Source organism: Ostrea edulis, chromosome 5, assembly GCF_947568905.1.
Source record: "Ostrea edulis chromosome 5, xbOstEdul1.1, whole genome shotgun sequence".
Lineage (NCBI taxonomy): Eukaryota > Metazoa > Mollusca > Bivalvia > Ostreida > Ostreidae > Ostrea > Ostrea edulis.
In genome coordinates, this window is record NC_079168.1 from 32,750,597 (window position 1) to 32,778,564 (window position 27,968).

A 27,968-nucleotide genomic window follows, 5' to 3' on the forward strand; every position below is an offset into this window, starting at 1 on the left:
GGACACATTGTGCATTTTTGGCACATTGTAAGCATCAACGTTAAAATGTCATTAGCAGAAAGTGAATTAAATATGGGATATCAGTTTGAACCTGATGTTACAGAAGAAGAAATGGTTTCTCAGAATAATTTTTCATTACCAGCAATTGATTTTAATGAGAGAGGAATTATGTACATTCAAGGGGTGTCTTTGTTGTCATGAGTTTGAACATTTTGTGTCAGATTACATGGATATACACATAAAGTGCGGTTCTCTAAACCCATATTTTGACATGGTGTGTCCAATTCCTGTTATAATTGATACAGCTTACATTTATCCATGGATTTATGTATCCAGAGAGGAAGGGTCTCAGATGACTTTGATAACAACTTGTTAAACAAGTAAGAAAAACACGAAAATGAAATATACCTTCTGTATTCACATGTATTAAAATCTAAACATAACATGGCATTTGTGTGTAAATATTTCCAATTACACACACACACACACACACACACACACACACACACACGTGATAGAATACAGTAACAATTCTGTTGCAGGCATGCTATCAAGATTTATGGCCTACAGACAGTTTATCAAATAGGTCAGACGCGATCAGCCTCTAGGGGAAATCAGAGTAGTTTTAATTTACTCTCATTTGTTGTGACATAAATTAAGGGAGCATTTCCTAAAGAGCACTGCAATTATAAAGGATTTCTTAAAACCTCAGACTTTGATACAGATTCTGAATAAGTAATTTTTATTAGTGTAAATAAATAATATAACTGTAAATTGCATCTCCGAAATTATCTGTGGTCCACGTACATCAATTATTATAAAATATATAATTTATATGCCTATATTGCAGTACTTTTATGACACAGTCACCTTAATTATCTCCAAATATTTTAAAATCTAATAAAATTAATTGATTTGGAATCTTGAAATATAACAGTACTAGTGCTTCTGAGTAAGTTCAGAAGTTGGAGTAGCTGGAGATATTTTGTGGGAGTGTTTTCTTCTTCTTTTTTTTTAATACATTGTAATTAGATTTGATTTCAATTCTTTTTGCTCCAAAACCTTATCCATCAATTCTAATGTGAATCCATAAATTTCTGCTGTATAATAGTGACCCAGTCAACAACAGCAATGTGTCTCATCTACGTCAGAGCACAGATGCATACTGGGAAATAATGGATGACCTCCATAAACCTTTAACTTAGAGTTTTTAATTGATCAAATCTCGTAATAGGAACAAGCAAATTAGATTGAGGTCACACTATTCAGTTTCAGGAGGTCTTTTAAATTTATTATGCAACAAATATTTTTTTCATGTTCACTTCCTTTAAATACAGTTACTGACAAAAATAACAGTCTAAATGACGATGATAAATTATATGACAAAAATGATTAACTATAAAACGATAATCTATATGACGATGAATTATATGGGTGGTCTCTCAGACTCCAGCATGGTGGCGCTGTTGATGATTGCTGTGGTGGATATGATGAAGACGTAACCTGTCAACAGAGAAAATCGGTATTTTAGAACTGTAGTTAACTGTGACACGAAGGGAGAAAATGCAACGGACCAGACCGGGATTCAAATCCAGGCTCTTTAAATCTCTGGTCAGGTGCTCTACAAACTGAGCTAGCTAACCTGTCTGACTCTCACAATACAAAGAAACTTTTCATTTACCCCTTATGCAAACTAGATGTATCTGAGCGACATGAATAAGGACATGTCTAAGGGCCATAACTCTGTCAACAGTCATCCAACTGCCCCCATATACGTACTTGACAATGATGTATTTATATCCCAGATTTCAATTCAAAATGTCCCTGTATGATGGAGATAATGAATGGAAACTGAATTGTTAAAAACTTTTCAAAAGTCCAAGGGGTCCAACTTTTCCAATTTTAATCCACTAGAACAAAATACAAACTTGACCTGGATATTTTCAGGATGTAATCTATATACCAAATTTCATTTCAAAATATTCATGTATGACCAAAGTGATAAGCAGAGACTTTGAATTGTTTGAAATTTTCTTGACACAAGGGGCATAACGACAGGATGGAAATGGGTAACTATATATACACACTAAAGTATATTATATAATATGTATTGATTGTGGATCAGATCATCAAACGAAAGGGATGTGTCCTAATTCGCTCCCTAGAAAACATTGATTAGCAAGGCAGAACATGGTATTTGCAGGGTAAATAATTTTGTAGATTTAGTGTAGTTTTAGTGCTAGTGTTATTTGAGTGTCTTTAGCCATCTGATGAATTTAAAGAAAACACAATGTATGTTATATTATTATTATTGTAAGTTATTTCATTTGTCCTGAGCAAGAGATGGGTCATTTCAAATACAGTAAAACACGGTTATAGCAAACCTTCAGGGCCAGCCAAAAACAGTTCATTATAACCAAACTTCGTTATATCCAGTGAATTTTTCGTTATTTTCTTACCATAAGGGAATAGGTATTACTCCGCAATAAACGTTAATTCGTTATAAACGTGTTTTACTGTACCTTAACTAATGTTTCAATGAACAGAAATCTCATCCATGTCTTAGAATAGAATTTCATCTGTAGTAACAAAACACAGTCTACTCTACTTATAATGAAGCCAACTATATTGAACTTACAGTTATATTGAAGTATAAATAAATCCCAAATAACATTATTTATATAGTTTAACATCGTTTATATTAAACTTTCAATATAATGAACACTTCAAGTTGTTCCCTGAATTTTAATTTATCTAGAGTAGACTGTATGCAAGACAAAATGCAAATGTACGTGTCAAACAAACCAATCAATACCACAGTAATTACAAAGTAATCAGGATTTAGATCTCATATCAATTTATTACAGTTTACTAACAAAAATGCCAGGTTTAATCTGAAAGAAATCTGTCTTTTTCATAAATGTGAGCTTTACAAATGTTAAAACTATTTCTCACCTTGGAGTTTACCGAGGAATCGGAGGGCCGCTATTTCAGAGTGAGTACAACCTCCCAAGAAATAGACGAGGACAACTTTACTGACCGGGCGATCTTGTCGTGCTGATTTACCTGTCAAGTCAATAACAAAATTATCACAAATCTACCATGCCACAAGGAATACTAGTCCTAAGGAAATGTATTTTACATTTGTTTCTCTTGACAACTGTGCTTATTTTTATTTAGTATGGTTTACTGTAGACCTGGTAATTCAGAAATACATTCCTTTTATAAAGAATTGCGATGTAAATGTTTTTCTCCTTTCAAGAATTTTCCCAAGAATGGAAATATTGACATTTTTATATTAGATGAAATTTCTTCATCTACCTTAAAATCCAAAATTACAAGATACACAGTACCAAGGTATAACTGTTGCCAAGTTTGAACCTGGAAGATAGAATAATCAGTAAATTTCAAATTTCCTATTTTTCATGTTATACAAAAATAATGAAAGTTGTGATATTGGAGCGAACACGCGAATATCGCATACATACAGTCATGTGACATACATTTACACACAGTACATACATGAGGTGCAACACACACAGTACATATATATGAGGTACCACACACAGTACATACATGAGGATATCCCATGAAAGCTCACGTGCTTATTTCCAATGGGAAATGAACGAATTTTCTTTTTGGTTGTTGGTTACTTCGGAACAAAGACATGCAATCATTGTATAGGTCTCTAATACAATATGCCTAAAACATTGAAAACGAAATTAGAATCTCGTGGATGCATATATAAGTATATACTGAAATAAATAGTAAACAATGCAAGGTGAAGATAACGAACAGTGATACATTGGTCACATGAAATATTTTCCCAACTGATTTCTCGTCATCATCTTATATACATGTACAGTGTCGTGCCATATTTTACTATATACAATGTAATTCATTGAAAACAACCACTTTTCTAAATCCTTTTTTATAAACTTATCAATATTCCATTATACTAAGTTTTACACCATTAACATCTACAGTTTGTGGTTTTAGTGTCTTACCCACAAAACAACTGTACACATATCATATGAATGTAAGAACACCACACTCAAGGTTTTCGTTTAACTCTTATATACAAAGGATTATATAAAGAAATGAAATGCTAAAAGTTGATGTTAAAGTTTCTTTGGTCATATTTCTGTAATTGTTAGTAAAAGAACTCAGAATGATTGCTTAAACAAAGAATATTTTTCAATTTAGCGAACATGAAAGTTGACACATTTATGGCACCACTCTGTACATCAGTCCTATATTGTCTGTTCTTTGAATGGGTTTTCTTTCCCCAGCAAAACCTATTTTATCCCATGTATTTTTTCTTCAGCTTGGAATGGCGGTTTTTGTATCCATTAAAACTGATTTTATCCCATGTATCATTTTTTAAGTTGTGTTTTCATCTTTGTTGTATCTTCACTAGATAAAGGTTTTTTGTCCACTACGCTCCCCATAAAACCCTTGGCTAGTGAAGATGCCTTTGTACAGCCCAAAATGTGAGTGTAAGGAACGATAACTCTGGGTAGCTAGCTACAGTGAATAATTATATCGGACTCAAAATTACAAATTGATTTCAAACAGTTCAACTTTCGTTTTGATTTCGTGCTAAAGCATGATTTAGGACGTTATGGCCACTGTCACTTCAAACACCCATTCTGATATGACGGTATGTTCTATTTGTTTGGAACGTTACAAATCACCAAGGTATTTACTGTGCACACACACTTTCTGTCATCCGTGTCTACTGTCACACATCAAGTCGTCGTGTGCGCACTGCAGTCTACCGCTCGGATTTCCATGTCCACTGTGTAGAACGTTCGTCTTCGCGCCTGGTAATGTTGGCCAGTTCACTCCAGAAGAATGGGCTGACAGATTTCCAGAAAACCGATTTATGAGTTCCGTTACAAATAAATGCGAGCCTTGTAACATTGATGGAGACGACAAACCTGCTAGTGGTTGGTGCAGAGACTGCTCCGAGGCTTTGTGCGAGGAGTGTCTTCAGTGGCACAAAAAATTCAAACGTTCTAGAAATCATGAAATAGTTCCTTTCACTGAAGGCGCTATTCCTTCTACTTCTACCTCCTCACTAGACATGTGCGAGGATCACGAGGGGCGAAAAATTGAAATGTTTTGTCACTTCAAACATCCATTGTGATTTGACAGTCTGTTCTATTTATTTGGAACATTACAAATCACCAAGGTATTTACCGTGCACACACACTTTCTGTCATCCGTGTCTACTGTCACACATCAAGTCGTCGTGTGCGGACTGCAGTCTACCGCTCGGATTTTCATGTCCGCTGTGTCGAACGTTCGTCTCCGCGCCTGGTAATGTTGGCCAGTTCACTCCAGAAGAATGGGCAGGCAGATTTCCAGAAAACCGATTTATGAGCTCTGTTGCAAATCAATGCGAGCCTTGTGACATTGATGGAGACGACAAACCTGCTAGTGGTTGGTGCAGAGACTGCTCCGAGGCCTTGTGCGAGGAGTGTCTTCAGTGGCACAAAAAATTCAAACCTTCTAGAAATCATGAAATAGTTCCTCTCACTGAAGGGGCTATTCCTTCTACTTCTACCCCATTACTGGACATGTGCGAGGATCATGAGGGGCGAAAAATTGAAATGTTTTGTGAAAGTCATCTCGCACCATGTTGTGTCCTCTGTGTTACAACAGAACACGGTAAATGTAAAAGCATTTGTTCGATAGAGGAAGCGACCGATAAAGTAATAAAACCTGGGAAAGTAAAACGCTTGCGAGATGATGTCGATCGACTTGAAGTCATGTTAGAAAAGGTTATTACTGAAGAGAGAGCCAACATCCAAGAAATCGAAGATGTAGCCGACAAGTTAGGGGAAGAAATTTCGGGAGCGAAAGCAGCCATTATTGAAACTGTAACAAAGCTGGAAGAACAACATTTAAACGAAGTAGGAAAAGCAACCAAAGATGCTAAAGCAAAGCTTCAAAAATCAATCAACAATTTCGAACAGAGGCAATGTTATCTTCGCCATTGGAAAGAAATATTCGGGAAAAATTTATTGACTGATGGGTCACTAAAAACAATTGTCGCATTGTCTTATACCAAAATGGAACGAATATTTCAAACTTTGAGAGAAATGGAAATGTCTCAGCTCAGATTTGGAATTCAAGCCAAGATACAAGATGACGTTAAGAAATTGATGAAGTTACCTTTGCTTGCAGAAATTACCACAAATGAACAAAAAAGCCCTGTAATGCTAGATGAAATTGATATAGAAAATGCTGAAATCAACGTGATTTCTGAATTTACGATTGATGGTGCTAGTTTTACAGGAGGGGTTTATCTCCAGAATGGGGAATTAGTACTGGCTGATAATATAAACAAGAAACTCGTTCACTGTAGAACAGATGGGGAGATTCTGAGAAAGATGCCTCTGCGAGGTTCTCCTTGGGATATTTGTGTCAACGAAGAAAATGATATTTATGTAACACTTCCAAAAAAAAAAGAAAAAGTTTTGGTTATTAGTATTGATACATTCAACACAACAAAAACTGTTGAAGTTGATATTGAGTGCCGTGGAATAACACAGTCAGGCAACACTATTGCATTAGGTTCTATAAATGTTCTAGAAGTATTAAGTGCGGGTTTTCGAAAATGTAGGAGTTCAAGCGATGTAAAAGGATTGTACGATGTAGCAGTAGATATGGAAGAAAATATCATTTATTCGAGTTACTCCAAACACAAAGTCTGGAAACAGGACAGAGAAGGAAATGTCTTGTTCACATACAGTGATACAGAATTACAACATCCATACGGATTAACAGTGGACAGGATTGGGAATATATATTTGAATGGTAACAGCAGCAACAATATACACATACTCTCACAGACCGGTAAAAAGTTAAGAATTCTGAATGACGTGAGGGAGCCACAATGTATTAAATTCCAGGAGAACACGCACAGATTCTTTGTCGGTGAGGCAGGGGGACGGGTGAAAATATTTGAATTTATTGCATGAAACTTTCACCGAGTGATTGCTGAAATGAAAGTTGAAGGTCTCCTTCTGAATTTTGGTTTGAAGTCAAAAGACAGAAAGACAATAACATGCATATTTTTTCTTCTTTCAATTGATCATACTGTATTTACTCATTTGATATATAAAACGGAAATAAAATTATAGACAAAATTTTCTTACTTTATTCTAATGAGATATGTTTTATCTCGGAAGTTCATTTGAATGTAAGGAATTAGGCCCCCCTCAGTCATTCAGGTGACCTATTGCTATTGTTCTGCATCCACCATCATCCATTGCATTTTGAACTTCTTGATAGCTACCGGATAAACCTTCCAATTCTTTTGAAATTTTGTATATGAAGCACCTTAGGGATGGAGTGGCATAAACTGCAAGTTTCAGGACTCCTGCACCCCCGGCCACTTGGGGACAAAACTACCATAAATTGACCAATTTGCAAGTCCTCTCTACAACTGCACACGTGCAAGAAAAACTGCATAGTTATGTAGGGCAGGAATTCGAGGCTTCTACTAAAATTGTAAATTTCATGATCTCTGGGGTAGGGGTTCTGACTCTAGGGCAGGGCCAAGTTAAATAGAACCAACTTGTATGTACTACACCATAAGTTTATAGGTTCTTTACATCTTCCTATGCACAAAAAACAAGTAACATTTTCTAATATAAAAAATCTGTTTTTTAAAATATTCATTACTTTATTATTGTGTTTTATTGTGCTGCTGAGAGAAAAAATCTCTCGATGTGGCCTTCAATTCGACATTTCGATATATCGATGACGTTTTGTCTATTAACAATAATAACTTTCATTCATATGTCGATTTGATATATCCCTGTGAGCTCGAAATAAAGGACACCACAGAGTCGTCCATTTCTGCTTCATACTTAGATATTTTATTGAAAGTAGACATTAACGGCAAACTTATAACTCAACTGTATGACAAACGGGATGATTTCAGCTTCTCCATCAACTTCCCATATTTATGTAGCAATATTCCATTATCACCTGCATATGGTGTTCATATATCTCAACTGATTCGATATGCAAGAGCTTGTTCTGCGTATAGTCAGTTTTTAAATCGAGGCAAGCTACTGACAAACAATTTGATGGTACAGGGGTTTCAACAGTCTCGATTGAAGTCAGCATTTCGCAAATTCTATGGTCGTTATAACGATCCCGTGCGTCAATACAACCTATCATTGGGTCAAATACTGTCTGACGTGTTTCATACGGATTGTTAAGCCGTTCCTGGCACACTGATTTTGACTGCGGATAACTCCGTTTACCTGATCAGGATATAGGGCTCACGGCGGTTGTGACCGGTCAACAGGGGATGATTACTCCTCCTAGGCATCTGATCCCACCTCTGGTATGTCCAGGAGGTCCGTGTTTGCCCAACTATCTATTCTGTATTGCTTATAGGAGTTATGAGATTGATCACTGTTCGTTATCTTCACCTTGCACAGCATTTTTGAAAGTTTTACAATCAAACTAAAAAACAGTTTGATAAACATAAACCTGCATCTCACACTTGAAGAAAAACAATTAAAACAACTTACAATTGATGTTAAACTTATAATGATGATTTATAAGTCATTACTTTCATATTTCAATTGATTGCATCATAGGGCCACATTCTAGAAAATAACAAGTACATAACATATGCAGGCACAGAGCCAGGAGTATTCAGAGGGATGTATGAATCCTTTGGATTTCCCATAATGGGTGCCATTTTTGGAAATGTTAAGGGTTTTGATCCCTAACTATATGAATAAAAGCCTTCATAGAAAACAGATTGAGGATAAAATTGTACACCCCAATAGCATACTATTAATGGTAACTACAGATAAATATATATACTATTTTCCAATATTTTTATTGGATAGTGTTAAACACTTTTCAAAGCAGAGTATGAATGCACCCCTCTCCTTAAAAGGGCTTGTGCGATTCTCTCTCTCTCTCTCTCTCTCTCTCTCTCTCTCTCTCTCTCTCTCTCTCTCTCTCTTGTACTCTCTTTCTGGAATTTATTTTGCAATCGTGAGTCCAACTTTTCAGTCAGTACCAATATATTAATTTCCCTGTTCAAATGAATTGTGAAGTCACTTAACTGGAGTTAAATCACTGAATAACTACCAGTCACAATGGTTCAGTAACTGTAGATAAATCACTGAGTAACTACAGTCACAATGGTTCAGTAACTGTAGATAAATCACTGAGTCACTACCAGTCACAATGGTTCAGTAACTGTAGATAAATCACTGAGTCACTACCAGTCACAATGGTTCAGTAACAGTACATAAATCACTGAGTAACTACAGTCACAATGGTTCAGTAACTGTAGATAAATCACTGAGTCACTACCAGTCACAATGGTTCAGTAACTGTAGATAAATCACTGAGTGATTAACTGTGACAAGAAGAGAGAAAATGCGACGGACCAGACCGGGATTCCAATCCGGGTACCTTGAATCTCTGGTCAGGTGCTCTATCAGCTAAGCTGGCTAACCTGTCTGACTCTCACAATACAAAGAAACTTTTCATTTACCCCTTATGTAAACTAGATGTATCAGAGCGACATGAATACCCCGTCTAAAGGCCATAACTCTGCTAAAAATTATCCAACTGCCCCATATACATTTTTGACCATGTTGTATTTATATCCCAGATTTCAATTCAAAATTTCCCTGTATGACGGAGATAATGAATGGAAACTGAATTGTTAAAAAAAATTCAAAGTTCAAGTGGCTCAACTTTTCCAAAACTTATTTGACTAGAACAAAATATAAACTTGACCTAGATATTTTCAGGATGTAATTTATAATTATATACCAAATATTATTTCAAAATGTTCATGTATGGCCAAAGTGATAATTAAATGGAGACTTTGAATTGTTTGAAATTTTCTTGATTCAAGGAGCATAACTGTCAAAAATCATTCAACCAGTAAACCAAACAAATACATGACCTTGATATTCTTATGATGTATCTATATACAAAATTTCAGTTGAATATGTGCATCTGTCGCAGAGATAATGAATTGAAAACTTAATTATGACAGAAGGGTGGGAATGGGTATATAACTACATATATACACAAATGTACATGATTGTAGGTCAGTCCATTAGACAAAAAGGATGTGTCCTAATTCTCTCCCTAGAAAACAGTGATTAACAAGCCAAAAACAACAAGAGATGTTTGTAAAATACATATGCCCCCCATGGTGCAAAATTGAAAAGGGTTACACACACACACATCATTTAATTGAGAGTAGTATCATCAATTCAAAATATTGAGCAGACAATATCTTCTTATGTCAAGAGTGGATTGACCATGTGACCTAAAAATCAATAGGGGCCGTCAACTCCTGAAGATGTACCAGTGTACCAAGTATGATGTCTGTCAAGCAAAGGATTCTCAAGATATTGAGCAGACAGTATATTCCAATATCCAGTTTCACCCTTGACCTTTGACCATGTGATCTGAAAATCAATAGGGGTCATCTTCTCCTGAAGATGTACCAGTGTACCAAGTTTGATGTCTGTCAAGGAAAGGGTTCTCAAGATATTGAGCGGACAGTATATTCCTATGTGAGTTTGACCCTTGACCTTTGACTATGTGACCTCAAAATCAATAGGTGTCATCTCCTGATGATGTACCATTGTACCAAGTTTGATGTCTGTCAAGCACAGGGTTCTCAAGATATTGAACAGACAGTATATTCCTATGTCCAGTTTGACCATTAACCTTTGACCATGTGACTTCAAATTCAATAGTGGTAATCTTCTCCTGAAGATGTACCACTGTACCAAGTTTGATGTCTGTCAAGCTAAGGATTCTTGAGACATTGAGAGGTTAATTTATTCCTATGTCCAGTTTGACCTTTGACCATGTGACCTCAAAATCAATATGGGTCATTTACTTCTTACGATGTACCACTGTACCAAGTCTGATGTCTGTCAAGCAAAGGGTTCTCAAGATATTGAGTGGACAGTATGTTCCTATGTCCAGATTAGATTGACCCTTGACCTTTAACCTTTTGACCTGAGAAACAATAGGGGACCTCTTCTTTTCATAACCAACCAACATATGAAATATCTTTACGATCAAGTGAATGGTTCTCAAGATATTGAGCGGACAACATGTGGTATACCGACCGACCGACCTACCGATCGACCGACCGACAGGTGCAAACCAATATGCCCCTGTTCTTTGAAGGCGGGCATAATAAATATGTAATTTGCAGAGTAAGTAATTTTGTAGATTTAGTGTGGTTTTAGTGCTAGTGTTATTTGTGTGTATTAGTCATTTTATTTCATTTGTCCTGAGGAAGAAACGGGTCGTTTCAAATACAGTAAAACATGGTTGTAGCAAACCTTCAGGGCCAGCCAAAAACAGTTCATTATAACCTCGTTATATCCAATGAATTTTTCGTTATTTTCTTATCATAGGGAATAAGTATTACTCCGCAATAAACGTGAATTCGTTATAAACATGTCTTACTGTACCTCAACAAAATACACAGTTTGAATGTTTCATTGTACAAAAATCTCATCCATATTTTAGAATGACATCTGTAGTTACAAAACAAAGTCTACACTTATATTGAAGTTACTTACATTGAACTATCTGTTATATTAAAGTATAAATAAACCCCTGGATAATATATTATATATATAGTTCAACATCGGTTACAATAAACTTTGGATATAATGAATACTTCAGGTCGTTCCCTGAATATTGATTTATTTAAAGTAGACTGTATTCAAGACAAAATACAAATGTACGTGTCAAACGAACCAATCAATACCACAGTAATTACAAATAATTCAGGATTCAGATCTCATATCAATTTATAACAGTTTTAATCCGAAAGAAATCTGTCTTTTTCATTAATGTGAGCTTTACAAATGTTAAAACTATTTCTTACCTTTGAGTTTACCGAGGAATCGGAGGGCCGTTATTTCAGAGTGAGTACAACCTCCCAAGAAATAGACGAGGACAACTTTACTGACCGGGCGATCTTGTCGTGCTGATTTACCTGTCAAGTCAATAACAAAATTATCACAAATCTACCATGCAATATAACTCTCCTTACCACAAGGAATATCAGTCCAAGGGAAATGTATTTTACATTTGTTTCTCTTGACAACTTATTCTTATTTGGTATGGTGTACTGTAGATCTGGAAATTCAGAGATGCATTCCTTTTATAAATAATTGCGATGTAAATGTTTTCCTCCTTTTACATTTTGGTGGATGTTCCTTTCACAAGTTTTCCCAAGAATGGAAATTTTGACATTTTTATATTAAATGAAATTTCTTCATCTGCCCTAAAATCCTAAATTACCACATACACAGTGGCAAGGTATAATTGTTGCCGAGTTGGGAGAGGGAATAATGAGGCAATTTCAAATTTCCTATTTTTCATGTAATACAAAAATAATGAAAGTTGTGTGATATGGGAACGAATACGCGAATATCGTGTACATACAGTCATGTGACATTATACATTTACACACAGTACTTACATGAGGTACCACACACAGTACATACATGAGGTGCCACACACAGTACATACATGACGTACCACACACACACTACATACATGAGGTACTACACACACACAGTACATACATGAAGTGCCACACACAGTATATACATGAGGTACCACACACACACTACATACATGAGGTGCCACACACAGTTCATACATGAGGTAACACACACGCAGTACATACATGAGGTATCACACACACAGTACATGCATGAGTTACCACACACAGTACATACATGAGGTATCACACACACAGTACATGCATGAGTTACCACACACGGTGCATACATGAGCTACCCTACACACACAGTACATACATGAGTTACCACACACAGTACATACATGAGGTACCACACACAGTACATACATGAGGTACCACACACACACTGTACATGCATGAGGTACCACACACAGTGAAAACATGATGTACCACACACACAGTACATGCATGAGGTACCACACACAGTACATAATGAGGTACCCCACACACAGTACATAATGAGGTACCACATACAGTACATAATGAGGTACCACATACAGTACATAATGAGGTACCACACACTGTAAATAATGAGATAACACACACTGTAAATAATGAGGTACAACATTCTAGAATTCTATAATATCATTTAAATTATTGACCTTTATGTATAAGTGTCATGTGGGCGAAGCGCCATTGTATTGAACAGAACTTTTAACGAAACAGGTACCAAATAAAAAGTTGCGCTCCGCTCAATCTTCTGAGAGTTGCTACATTGTTCCTTTTAACAGGCGTAAAACTTTCAGTGATAGAAGTTTCGGAACCATTGGTCTGAGACTGTGGAACAGTTTACCGGCTGAAATAAGACAGTCCAAATCTTTACACACTTTTAAAGCCAAATTGAAAACACATTTGTTTAGACAGTTTTAATGTACATGTTTTTAGTTTAGTATATGTAGAGTGTGTTTGCATGTATATGATGTATTGTTTATTCTTTTAAAGCTTTTTATATTATGCATGTACAACGCCATTGAATACTTTGTGTAAAATTAGGCGTTAAATCAAATAAAAACAGTTTCAGTTTTCACACACACAGTACATACATGAGGTGCCACACACACAGTGAATACATGAGGTGCCACACACACAGTGAATACATGAGGTGTCACACATACAATACATATATGGAATATGCTGAAATTGTCAGGTGGTGTTCAATAATTTCTTCACGCAGCAGTTTTGAAAATTTGAAAATTATGGTTCCGTCCACTGATGCATCTCCAGTTATTGTACACCGGTGTTTTATAGAAGGAAAACACCACAGCAATGGTACAAATATAAATACATATATCCATTTCTAGTATGATCTTAAAATATTATGCAATTTAAATCACACTAGAAATTTGACCTAAATAAACACATAGTGGTTATCACAGTATCGTGGCATTTATTTACACCTAAGGGTAACCCATGAAAGCTCACGTGCTTATTTCCAATGGTGAATGAACGAATTTTCTTATTAGCCGCTGGTTACTTCTAAACTGAGACATGCAAACATTGTATATGTCTCTTATATAAATATGCTGAAAACATTGAAAACGAAATTAGAATCTCGAGTATGCATATACAAGTATATACTGAATTAAATAGTAAAACCATCACATACAATGATACATCGGTCAAATGGAATATTTTCACAATGGGCTCCTCGTCATCATGTTACATACAGCATAGTCCCATAAATGAGTCATCTTTTATTTATTTTACTATATAATTAATTGAAAACCACCACTTTTCTAAATCCTTTTTATAAACTTATCAAGATTCAATTATCTTCAATCTTCAATTATTCAATTACAGAGCTTTGCCTGTACATCATTGTTCCGGAACCCTCGCAAATAAATTTGGAGATTTTTTTCTCGGATAATATCCAAACCATCAGGGTAAACTTGTGCAATAACAACAGCATGAATACTATAGATCCATTCTATGCTGATGTTCAATTTGATGCAGAACGGCTATGCAATTTCAGTTTAGTAACAGAATCTGAAGTTCGCATGATCATCTCATCGGCTTCATTAAAATCATGTGAAATTGATCCAATCCCTACAACACTTCTGAAACCCATTTTAGAATCTGTGCTACCTATTTTTGCAGAAATAGTGAACAAATCTTTGAATGAATGTATATTTCCATCTTCCTTCAAAGAAGCCAATGTACGTCCGTTATTAAAGAAAGCAGGATTGGAGCCAGACTCGTTACGGAACTACAGACCTGTCTCAAACCTCTCATTTCTTTCCAAAATTTTGGAAAGAGTGGTATCAGCTCGCATAGGGCACCATATAGATTCAAACAACCTAAATGACGTGGCCCAGTCTGCATATCGTCCTTGTCACTCAACAGAAACAGCTCTTCTAAGGGTACACCACGATATTGTGACAGCATTGCATAAAGGTTCTTGTGTTGCCTTGGTGATGCTAGATCTTTCAGCAGCTTTTGATGTTATAGACCATCAAATTCTCATTAAGCGACTGGAGGTATCATTTGGTATTACTGGTGCAGCACTTACATGGATCAAATCTTACTTAATTGGTCGTAGTCAGAAAGTGGTTGTAGGAACTGCAAAGTCTAAGGACTTTCTGCTTCCATATGGAGTGCCCCAAGGGTCAGTTCTGGGACCAAGACTTTATGCAATGTTTGCAAAACCGATTGGTGAAATCTGCCGCAGACATCATATCATGTATCATTGCTATGCTGACGATACCCAGGCATACTTAGTTTTTAGACCTACAGATACATGGAATGCTATCTCATCGCGGCTACAGGAATGCTTAGCAGATATAAAATCTTGGATGAACGTCAACCTGCTGAAATTAAACGAAGAAAAAACTGAATTTATAGTGTTTACTTCGAAACATTCAAACGTTTCACCATCTTTTCAACTGTCTTTTGGAAATACCACTGTTTCCAACTCGGACTGTGTTCGAAACCTTGGTGTTTTCTTCGACAGTGTACTTTCTTTTAAAAATCATATTAGTTCCATCTCTTGTTCTTGTTATTATCATCTACGAAATATTGCACGGATTCGTTCTTTCATCAATGATGACGCCTGCAAGACACTTGTATGTTCTCTTGTGTTATCACGCTTAGACTATGGAAATGCACTATTTAAAGGGCTACCCCAAACAGATCTGAGCAGGCTACAGACAATCCAAAACTCAGCAGCTCGACTTGTTGCCCGGGTCAGAAAGCATGACCATATATCACTGCTGCTTGTGTCCTTGCACTGGCTTCCAGTTGATTCCCGTGTTGAATACAAGATTTTACTACACACATACAAGGCACTAAACGGATTGGCACCGGCCTATATCATCGACCTCATCACTGTGTACGAACCAAAACGATCTCTGCGTTCATGCAATTCACGATTGCTAGAAAAAACCCGCGTTCGTACAAAGACCTATGAAGATCGAAGGTTTGATGTAACAGCTGCCACACTATGGAACAGTTTACCGATAGACATCCGTTCGTGTGGCACTGTCAAAAGTTTTAAGACAAACCTCAAAACATCTTTTTAGAAAATCTTATAACCATATTTTGTAATATATTCTTTTTTAAAGTAAAGGCTGGTTTGTCGCATGAACTCGTAATGTTTAAATTGTTTTATTTTATTTGGATGTTATATTTTATGCTCTGATTAATCTTATCATGTTTTACATTTTACATTTTTAAAGCGCTTAGAGTAATTACAAATTATATAATGCGCTATATAAATGCCGCACATTATTATTATTATTATAGTAACCTTTACACCATTAACAACACTTGTAAATATCTACAGATTGTGGTTTCAGTGTCTTACCCACTTACTAGTAACAACTGTACACATATTATATGAATGTAAGAACACCACACTCAAGGTTTTCAAAAGGTTATATAAAGAAATGGAATGCTAAAACTTAATGTTAAAGTTTCTTTGGTCATATTTCTGCAATTTAGTTGGTAAAAGAACTCAGAATGATTGTTCAAACAAAGGATATTTTTCAATTTAGCACAAAACATGAAAGTTGACTCATTTTATGGCACTACGCTGTACATTTACAGTCCCTATATTTTCAGGGGCGGATCCATGAATTGCGGTTACGGGGGACGCCACTTTATGAGGCAGGGGGTCTGGAGGCCGCTATGAGACCCCAGTGGGTCTTATAGATCTGGATTTTAAAGATTTTATAGGACTTGAAATATGTCTCCTATTTTAGTCATCTGTAATATTTTCTATCCTTTTTTATAAGGTGGAATTAATAAAATTACGCAAATTTTAGGGTTTTTCGAAAGAATTAAGTTTTTCCAATCAAGTAATTCAAGAAATCAACAGATTTTGTCATTTATTTCTCCGGGAGTGGAAGAAATTATTGCTTCTTTTATCGTTTAGTACATTTTTCTAAACAAGATACCACGATTTACCTTAAATTTGAAAATTTTAGGGGGAGGCACCGACTCCCCCCTCCCCCCTTAAATTCGCCACTGATTGTCTGTTCTTCGGTTTTTAATAGCGTTTTTTCCTCAGTAAAACTTATTTTATCCCATGAATTTTTTCGGGCAGGTTTTTTTTTTTTTTTTGGTTTTTTTTTGCGTTTTCACCTTTGTATCATCTTTGCTAGACAAGGGTTTTCGGTCCACTCCGCTCCCTATAAAACCCTTGGCTAGCGAAGATGCCTTTGTACAGGTTACTGACTACTAATTTTACCCCTATTTCATTGCAGTAGTCTGAAGTTCCTCTTTGTTCTTATATACAGCAAGATTACGACTTTTAAGTTAAAAGTTCCACCATTTGGAAACAACTTCTCCCTCACAAACAAGGGAATATGTTGCACACATTGAACAGTCTCCAGTATAGCACAGATCAGTGGCCTCAAGGACTTTAGGTAAGAAATCATTCATCTTCTGCAGGTCTCTGTCAAACTTGTTCCAAGGAGCCATGTTTTTCTTAAACATGTTGGTGAGTAGAGTAGTAGTACTTCTTTTGGCAGATTCAGACATTGATACCTTGAATTCTCTTAGCTCACCTATATTTATACTTAATGTTTGGTAATCTTAGAATGGCATCTTGCACATATCTATGACAGTTTTAATGTGACCAGGCATAACCCAGCATGACCAGTAAGTGTCACATCCTGATAATGGCTGATGTGGTCCTGTTTGCTTATCTGCTTACAGCTAAGGGATTACATGTAATCTATTTTCATTGACTTTTACTGTTGTTTTTTACAGCTAATATAATGCAGAATTTCTAAATATTTTTTCTTATGTAAATTTCCATCGTTAAATATTTTATTTTAGACATTTTTAAAGAAACTTTACCATATTTGGGGTTAACTTTTCAAAAATATCTTAAGAATATATATATCTACATTATTGATCAAAGATGTTATCCTAATTAAGTAAAGGGGATATGTATACAATATATAAAAATAATTGGTAAGAAATATATTGCAGCATATGTCATATGTGAGCATTTCAAAATGGTGTATTGTGTGTCTGATGCTTATTCCATCCTCTGTTTTAGGAGAATCCAACTCATCACTTCAAAGGGCCATAACTCTGCTGTTGAGAGTACCAATCCAATGAAACTTTATAGGGATGTTTAGTATGACTGCAGGAGTTTCTGTGCCGAGTTTCATGAAAATCAATCAAACAAGGTTTATGTCTTTATTAGGTTACAGACTACTAATTTTACCCCTATTTCATTGACCACGCAAGTATAGTGCCTGTTTATAAATGGAGGTTTTTTCTTTAAAATTCTTGGGGATGTATGTGGGGTGGATTTGTGTTATTATAGGACATGGATGGAAAGAAGAGGGTCTGAATTTTTAAAAAATATAATAATGGGAAATTCTGCTCTTAAGTGTGTAGTAGGAAGGGTGTAAATAGGCCATTGTTTACCTGCTTCTCAAAGGGAAAGGGAAATATGCAGGGTAGGGGTTACTTGCGGTGTCATAACAGGACTTGTGTGCGGTGGATTTTCCTGAGATTCACAAATATTTTTGGACTTGAACTGCTCTAAGTCTGTACCAAATTTCTGGTAAGTTGAGGCGGTGGAATTTTTATATTAATTTTTATGTTATAAAGGAATGTATAGCAAAATAATTGGTAGTCTGTGTCCTACAGTCCAAAATGTGAGTGCAAGAAACGATAACTCTGGGTAGAGACTAGCTACCGTGAATAATTACATCGGGTTCAAAATTACAAATCGATTTCAAACACCTGAGGGTAAGCGGTAAATGCAGTACGGCCGAAACCTGAATGCCGAAAGCCGAGAGTCCCGGATAGCGATTTTTTCGAGTTTTCTCTCTTAATAATTGATAGAATGACATCAAACTTATTATGATAACTGTTTGTGACCTATTAAACAAAAATCATATAACTTTTTTCTGGGAATCCTGTAAAGAAGATAATGAACCAGAGTTTTCGGATACCAAAAAGCGGTAAATCTAGTACGTTTTATAAATGCCGAAACCCGAACACGGTCGCCGGTCTTTTGATCTACCGAAAGTCCGCGTTTTAGCATTATAGACAATATTGAATTAGACTGAGTTCTAGATATCTACGGTAACTTAAATAAATCGCAATTGCATATATGGTGCATTTATTTGTGCATTTTATTGTATCACCCTACATATTATTTATAATTATACATGTGTAGTTCAGACACTTTTTTGCAATATATCAATCCACTTTGATATATATACCCTATAAATAGTGTGCTTCTTTTTAAACTTCGGTTGTTGAAGCATATTCGTTACTGAATTAATTGAATAATTTTATAATTTAATTATTATTTTGATGCAGTGTAGGCTACTAATGCATACGAAGTGTGATTTAAAGTAATCATATGTACATGTAATTTATATGTAATTCATCGAAGAAGAACGACAAATTTTAATATTATCATTCTATCTTCAAGACGATTAACGACTGTACTATCATATTTCCCTTTTCTTTCTTAATCAAAATGACAAAATATTGTAAAAGCACACTTTTGGGGTTACATTATTTACTTTACTTTCTTTAATTTATTAAATTACTTTATTTAATTTCTTTACTTTCGGAGTTTAAATTTTTATTCAAAATAACATGAATGGGTGAATGGGGAACCTTCGCGTGGTTAGAGCTGGGAAACGGAATCAATGGTTAATGTTGTAATCATGACTAATTACCGACAGACATCCTCAACTATCGTTTTCCATGTAAGCGTACGCTGTTTAGGTACGACTTTACCAAACTAAGGAGATCTACTTGTTCCGATTAAAACAAGAATACAATTACAAAATACAGCAGTTTTTATTATTCTGTGTTGTGAAATAATGATAGAAAGATGAAATGTAGTCTTAATCAATAACATTTGCATGAATATGATTACTTAAAACCCAGTATTTACAAGGGGCTGTGGGAATCGGTCAGTGTCTTCGACCGTGTTTGGGTTCCGACATTTATAAAACGTACTAGATTTACCGCTTTTTGGCAGGTGAGAACTCTGGTTTGGTATTTTTGTAAAAGAATTCTCAGAAAAAAAATTATGCTCTTTATGTACCTAAGTTACAAACAGTAACCTCTGCAAATTAAATGTTATTACATGCAGCATTAAGAGAGAAAACTCGAAAAAATCGCTATCCGGGACTTTCGGCATTCGGGTTTCGGCCGTACTACATTTACCGCTTACCACACCTGAGGCTCAACTTTCGTTTTGATTTCGTACTAAAGGATAGATCTAGGACATTATGGCCACTGTCACTTCAAACATCCATTGTGATTTGACAGTCTGTTCTATTTATTTGGAACATTACAAATCACCAAGGTATTTACCGTGCACACACACTTTCTGTCATCCGTGTCTACTGTCACACATCAAGTCGTCGTGTGCGGACTGCAGTCTACCGCTCGGATTTTCATGTCCGCTGTGTCGAACGTTCGTCTCCGCGCCTGGTAATGTTGGCCAGTTCACTCCAGAAGAATGGGCAGGCAGATTTCCAGAAAACCGATTTATGAGCTCTGTTGCAAATCAATGCGAGCCTTGTGACATTGATGGAGACGACAAACCTGCTAGTGGTTGGTGCAGAGACTGCTCCGAGGCCTTGTGCGAGGAGTGTCTTCAGTGGCACAAAAAATTCAAACCTTCTAGAAATCATGAAATAGTTCCTCTCACTGAAGGGGCTATTCCTTCTACTTCTACCCCATTACTGGACATGTGCGAGGATCATGAGGGGCGAAAAATTGAAATGTTTTGTGAAAGTCATCTCGCACCATGTTGTGTCCTCTGTGTTACAACAGAACACGGTAAATGTAAAAGCATTTGTTCGATAGAGGAAGCGACCGATAAAGTAATAAAACCTGGGAAAGTAAAACGCTTGCGAGATGATGTCGATCGACTTGAAGTCATGTTAGAAAAGGTTATTACTGAAGAGAAAGCCAACATCCAAGATATCGAAGATGTAGCTGACAAGTTAGGGGAAGAAATTTCGGGAGCGAAAGCAGCCATTATTGAAACTGTAACAAAGCTGGAGGAACAACATTTAAACGAAGTAGGAAAGGCAACTAAAGATGCTAAAGCAAAACTTCAAAAATCAATCAACACTTTCGAACAGAGGCAATGTTATCTTCGCCACTGGAAAGAAATACTCGGGAAAAATTTATTCACTGATGGGTCATCAAAAACAATTGTCGCATTGTCTTATACCAAAATGGAACGTATATTTCAAACTTTGAAAGAAATGGAAATGTCTCAGCTCAGATTTGGAATTCAAGCCAAGATACAAGATGACGGTAAGAAATTGATGAAGTTACCTTTCCTTGCAGATATTACCACGAATGAACACAAAAGCCCTGTAATGCTAGATGAAATTGATATAGAAAATGCTGAAATCAAAGCGATTTCTGAATTTACGATTGATGGTGCTGATTTTACAGGAGGGGTTTATCTCCAGAATGGGGAATTAGTACTGGCCGATAATAAAAACAAGAGACTTATTCACTGTAAAACAGATGGGGAGATTCTGAGAGAGGTGTCTCTGCAAGGTTCTCCATGGGACATTTGTGTCAACGAAGAAAATGATATTTATGTAACAATTCCTAAAGAAAAGAAAATTTTAGTAATTAGTATTGATACATTCAACACAACAAAAACTGTTGAAGTTGATATTAAGTGCCATGGAATAGCACAGTCAGGCGACACTATAGCAATAGCTGGTTTAACTATTCTAGATATATTAAGCACGGATTTTCGAAAATGTAGGAGTTTAAGGAATTTACAAGGTATGTACGATGTAGCAGTAGATATGGGGGAAAATATCATTTATTCGAGTGACACCACACACAATGTATGGAAACAAGACAGAGAAGGAAATGCCTTGTTCACATACAGAGATACAGAATTACAATATCCATATGGATTAACAGTGGACAGGGTTGGAAATGTATATGTGAATGGTAACCTCAGCAACAATATACACATACTCTCACAGACTGGTAAAAAGTTAAGAATTCTTAATGACGTGAAGAAGCCACAGTGTATTAAATTCCAGAAGACGTACAGATTCTTTGTTGGTGAGGCAGGGGGACGGGTGAAAATATTTGAATTTGTTGTATGAGGTTATTACCTGATTGCTGAATTGAAAGTCGAAGGTCTCCTTCTGAATTTTTGTCTGAAGTCAAAAGACACAAAAACATGCACCTTTCTTTCTTCTTTCAATTGATCATACTGTATGTACTCATTATAGCCTCCTAAATGATCCTATATATGGAGTATAAAACGGAAATGAAATTATACACAAAATGTTCTTACTTTCATTTTAATGAGGTGATAAAAGTTTATCTCGGAAGTACGTGTGAATATAAGGAATTTAGCTGCCCCCACCCCAGGTGACCTATTGCTATAATGCTATTATTCTGCGTCCATCATCAATTGCGTGCCAACATTTAAACAATTTGAACTTCTTGATAGCTACCCTTCCAATTCTTTTGAAATTTGTATATGAAGCACCTTTGGAATAGGGTACATGGCATAAGCTGTAAATTTTAGGGTCCTACACCTTCGGAGCCCTTAGGAGCAGGGCAAAAACAGTCAAATATCGACCAATATTCCCAAATCTTATCTACAACTGCACAGGTGTAAGAAGAACTGCATAATCATGCAGGGCAGGAATTCGAGACCTCTACTAAAATTGTAAATTTCATGATCTCTGGGGTAGAGGTTCTGACTTCAGGGCGGGGGCAAATAAAATAGAACCAACTAATCCTTTACATCTTCCTCCAGGGATGGGGTATTTGAAAAATGTAATTGTAATTTGCTGTATTTAAATACATTTTTATAAAGTAATTGGATATATTTGTAATTGACTTTGATTTCAATTACAAGTAATTGAATGTATTTAAATACATTTTTTAAAAAGTCAAGTATTTTAAATTATATTTTTAATTCAAACTGAAAATGATGGAATGAAAGTGTCTGATAATAATGGTGTTAGACTACTCGACTGTTTGTCATAGGATGTTTATGCAATAATTAGATGTCTCCCTATGTCTATAAACTTGATGCAGTGTGGCCACAGTGCCCAGGGCTATAGGTAAAGGGCTAATTGTGTTCAGGTGTTCACCCCTCTCATACCTGCAGTACAAAGACACAAGTAAAACAAAAATACCCGAGCAGGAGTTCACTTCATTCAGATATTACATTTAGAACTAAACATGACTTTTAAATGTACTGGATGAATTTGATGTCCTAGAAAATGCATCTGGAAATAGCCATTTTTTTTAGCAGAATTTTAATCCCTCAAAAAGCTTGAAGACAAATCATAGCAGGCTTTACGGTCAAGTCTTCCAAGACATTTTGAATTAAACTTAAGTAATTGAAATGTATTTAATCATATTCTTCAAAGTAATTTAGAGTAATTAAATACATTGATTAAAATCATTGTAATTGCAAGTAATTGACAAAATCATCAATATAATTTAAAATATTTAATTACATTTTGTCTTCCTCTGTACAAAGAACCAACCATAGTAGTAACATGTACTGATCAACCAACCATAGCAGTGACATTTACTGATCAACCAACCATAGCAGTAACATGTACTGATCAACCAACCATAGCAGTAACATGTACTGATCAACCAACCATAGCAGTAACATGTACTGATCAACCAACCATAGCAGTAACATGTACTGATCAACCAACCATAGAAGTAACATGTACTGATCAACCAACCATAGCAGTAACATGTACTGATCAACCAACCATAGCAGTAACATGTACTGATCAACCAACCATAGCAGTAACATGTACTGATCAAGAAAACAATTTGTTGAAATATTCATTACTTTATTACTGTGTTGTGCTGCTTGCACAGAATTTTTTAAAAAAATCACAAATTAAATTAAACCAAAAAACAGCCTGATTGACAGAGACCTACATTTCATACTTGAAGAAAAACAAATTACTCTATTAAGGTAGTACTCTACATCGTCATAATGGCTGACTTCCTTTAAAAACATGGATGAAAAAATCGATATCAGCAATATTTAACTTTTCCTTTTCCATTTAAGTACCTAGCCGAGTAGCTCAGTAGGTTAGAAGTACAAGTTGATATTGAAAAATATGAAGCAATCAAACAAGAATTGTCAGATTTTGAAAATGAAAAGTGTCAGGGTGCAATACTTAGATCAAAAGCACAGTGGGCAAATGAATCAGATAAATGCACGAAATATTTTTTGAATTTAGAAAAACGAAGACAAGAATCAAATTCAGTAAAAGAATTGTTGAGTGACACAGAAGAAATAAAGAAGGATATTGATTCAATTTTAGAAATAGAGTACAATTTCTATTCTAACTTATATTCATCAGTGCGAATTGACTATGAAAGTAAGGCACAGTTTTTGTCATATGTGAATAGAAAAATTGAAGGAAATGTGTGAAAGGGATATTAACAAAGAAGAAATTGAAACTGCAATCAAGGAAATGGCTAATAATAAAAGCCCAGGATCTGATGGGTTGACTGTTGAATTTTATAAAATGTTTTTACCACAATTAAGAGATATTCTACTCAATTTATTTAAAGAAATTAACAGAAAACAAACGATGTCTAACTCTATGAAAATGGGTGTTATTACGTTGTTATACAAGAAGAAAGGAGATAAGAAATTGTTGAAAAACTGGAGGCCTATAAGCCTTTTAAATGTAGATTATAAGATAATAGCAAGAGTTATGGCAAATAGACTGAAACAGGTATTACCAAATATTGTGTCTGAAACACAGACTTGTTGTATAATAGGAAGAGATATTGCAGATACTCTAGTTAGCATTAGAGATGTGATTGATATGGTAGAGATGGATAATTTAGAGGGTTATGTGGTTAAAATTGATCAGGAAAAAGCTTTTGATAGAGTGAGTCATGAGTATTTACTTGATGTATTAGAAGTATTTGGTTTTGGAACCCAATTTAGAAAATGGGTACATATATTTTATACGGATATATACAGTAATGTAAAGTGTAATGGACATTTAACTAAATATTTTCCTATTAAAAATTCTGTTAGAGAAGGTTGTCCAATATCTGCATTATTATATGTTTTATCAACAGAACCTCTGAATTATGTCATGAAACAAAATACAGTAATAAGAGGTATTCCAATACCAATGTCAGAAAAGAATGGGTTGATGTTGCAACATGCTGATGATACTACAATGACAGTGTGTGACAAAAATTCTGTTTTTGAAGTTTTCAAAGTATTTGACATGTATGAAAAAGCATCTGGTGCCAAAATAAACATTCACAAGTCTGAAATAATGTGTATAGGAACTGGTAGAAGTTTTGAACAGGAAAAGATATCATTGAGTGTTTCTGAGACAAGTGTCATGAAAATTCTTGGTATTTATTTTGGCAAAAATGGAGTAGAGTGTGAAAATTTAAATTGGAGAGACAAAGTTAGAAACATTAGGCAAACTCTTAATTTATGGAGACAGAGATCCTTAGCAGTTCAAGGTAGAGCCACTTTAATTAATACCTTGTTTATGTCTAAATTATGGTACTCATTGTCAGTTATATCGATTCCACAATGGGCTAGAGACAGTATTCAAAAGGAGTGTACCAATTTTTTATGGAATTTTGGCTCACACTTGGTATCTTATAAAACAATAATTGGTGAAAAACACAATGGTGGTTTGAAAATAGCTGATATCTATCTAAAAATGTTATCATTTAGACTAAAGTTTCTTGCAAAGCACTTTTGTTGTAATAAAGATTTTCTGTGGAAACATATTTTTAGATATTTCCTATCAAAGATTCAAAATTTAGGAGCAGGAATGGAAATATTTTTACTACAGTTTAAGAAAACAGATTTTGAGGGTCTACCACAGTTTTACAATGAATTATTTTGTGCATGGTATTCCATATAAGATTATATCATTGTTACAGAAAAAGAAAATGATGTTTTTAATTATTGTCTGTTTTTTAATCCGAAAGTACAAAGAAGAAACAAAATGTTGAATTGGAAAGATTTTATTAGTGCTAGTATTACACATGTCAAGGATATTTCATATGAAGTAATTCCGGGATTTTTACCAATATCATGTATTGTGGAGATTTTTCAAGAACAAAATTCAGAGGTAAATGTCTCACTGATTACAAAAAATTATAAGGATTTGTTATTATCTATTCCAGAAGAATGGAAAAATTATGTTCATGAAAATGAGTACAAAAGAACATGCTTTCAGCCAAATTTTGATATTTCATATAGAGATCAAAGGATAGTGTTCCAATCCGGTACAGTACAAATATTTTATAATTTGTTAGTTCAAAAAATGTTTCAAGAACCGGTGTCAAATATTTATTGACGAGATAAACTTGATATGAATGATAAATCATCCATTGAAAAGCGATGGGAAACGGTATGGGTGTTATAAAAAACACCAGATATTCCTGAACTGGATTTCAAAATTTTTCACAATATTATATTTACATATGAGAAACTTTTTAAGATAGGGAAGTCTGATTCTAAAATATTTCCAATTTGTATGCTAGAATGCGAGGATATAATGCATTTATTTATTAGATGTAAAGAGTTGGCTGAATTTAAGAACAATTTTGTTATTTATCATCTTGAATCGTTATTGAAAGATTGTGAAAGTGATGTTTTTAACAGATTAAACTTTGAAGAAATATTCATGACAGCATTACATAAGGGTATCAAAAACGTGAATGTATTTTTTGTAAATTATTTTATATCAGTATGCAGATTTTGTATTTATAGAAGAAGACAGATTTTTTTGCAAAGTGAAAAGAAAATTGATATTGAAAGGCTTTGTAGATATACATTGAGACATTACATTTCATATAACCATTATCAATTGACTGTTTTAGAAAAGAAAATGAACCTGTTTAAAAAGTTTTTCTTACATAGAAATCCTCTATTGAAAGAAACAGAGGGAATATTATTGTTCATATTTTAGATACAAAGTGTTTTAAATGTGATTGTAACTGATGATTAGTCTGTGATATCTGTTTAAATGTTAATCAATAAAAGAGAAAACAAAAAGGACGTAGAATTTAAAGGGTAAAAAAGAAGTCATCTTTTTTTAACGACCGGGTTCGAATCCCTCACGGGCACAGGATTTCTTTTTTCAATATTACGTTTTCCATCTAGATTTTTTTCTTAATATCAAACACACTTGCAATGTACTGAGTTTGAAATAAAATCCCAACCTAGAAAAAAAAAAGAATGCCGACTGCTGAACTGTAGGTCGCAGGTTCGAGTCCAGCAGGGGTTTTAAATTTTTTTCAGATTACCTTCTACTAAAACTGTATTTTTTGACAAAATGAAGTAAATTTGAAAATTTTCAACTTCAAAATATTGTTGTACATATCCTCCACTTTTCATCCACATCAAATACCTCTGGTGTAGCATACCTCCTTAACTACAGTTCTAAAATACCGATTTTCTCTGTTGACAGGTTACGTCTTCATCATAGCCACCACAGCAATCATCAACAGCGCCACCATCCTGGAGTCTGTCATGGAGAGACCACCCATATAATTCATCGTCATATAGATTATCGTTTTATAGTTAATCATTTTTGTCATATAATTTATCATCGTCATTTAGACTGTTATTTTTGTCAGTAACTGTATTTAAAGGAAGTGAACATGAAAAAAATGTTTGTTGCATAATAAATTTAAAAGACCTCCTGAAACTGAATAGTGTGACCTAAATCTAATTTGCTTGTTCCTATTACGAGATTTGATCAATTAAACACTCTAAGTTAAAGGTTTATGTGACAAGAAGGGAGAAAATGCAACGGATCAGACCGGGATTCAAATCCGGGCTCTTTAAATCTCTGGTCAGGTGCTCTACAAACTGAGCTAGCTAACCTGTCTGACTCTC

At 35.0% G+C, this 27,968-nt stretch overlaps 1 protein-coding gene and 1 long non-coding RNA gene across 2 annotated transcripts; one reads left to right on the forward strand and one right to left on the reverse strand.

Moving 5' to 3' along the window:
- Window positions 1–398: 398 nt before the first annotated feature.
- Window positions 399–3,296, reverse strand: LOC130054856 (uncharacterized). Its single transcript, XR_008803191.1, has 2 exons — window positions 2,956–3,296; window positions 399–1,503 (listed from the first exon to the last, which is right to left on the reverse strand). It is a non-coding gene; the product is annotated as an uncharacterized LOC130054856 (long non-coding RNA).
- A 16,950-nt stretch (window positions 3,297–20,246) lies between these two features.
- On the forward strand, window positions 20,247–27,732 carry LOC130054855 (transcription intermediary factor 1-beta-like). Its single transcript, XM_056165815.1, has 2 exons — window positions 20,247–21,355; window positions 27,538–27,732. Exons 1-2 carry the CDS (start codon window positions 20,314–20,316, stop codon window positions 27,618–27,620), a joined length of 1,125 nt encoding a protein of 374 aa, XP_056021790.1. The 5' UTR covers window positions 20,247–20,313; the 3' UTR covers window positions 27,621–27,732.
- Window positions 27,733–27,968: the final 236 nt, after the last annotated feature.

Bases quoted from the DNA above. Each gene is read 5' to 3' on its own strand.
- LOC130054855 (XM_056165815.1), top strand. From the start codon at position 20,314: ATGGCCACTGTCACTTCAAACATCCATTGTGATTTGACAGTCTGTTCT. The intron at 21,356-27,537 runs GTAAGAAATTGA...CTCTGTTGACAG, and splicing joins AGCCAAGATACAAGATGACG to GTTACGTCTTCATCATAGCC.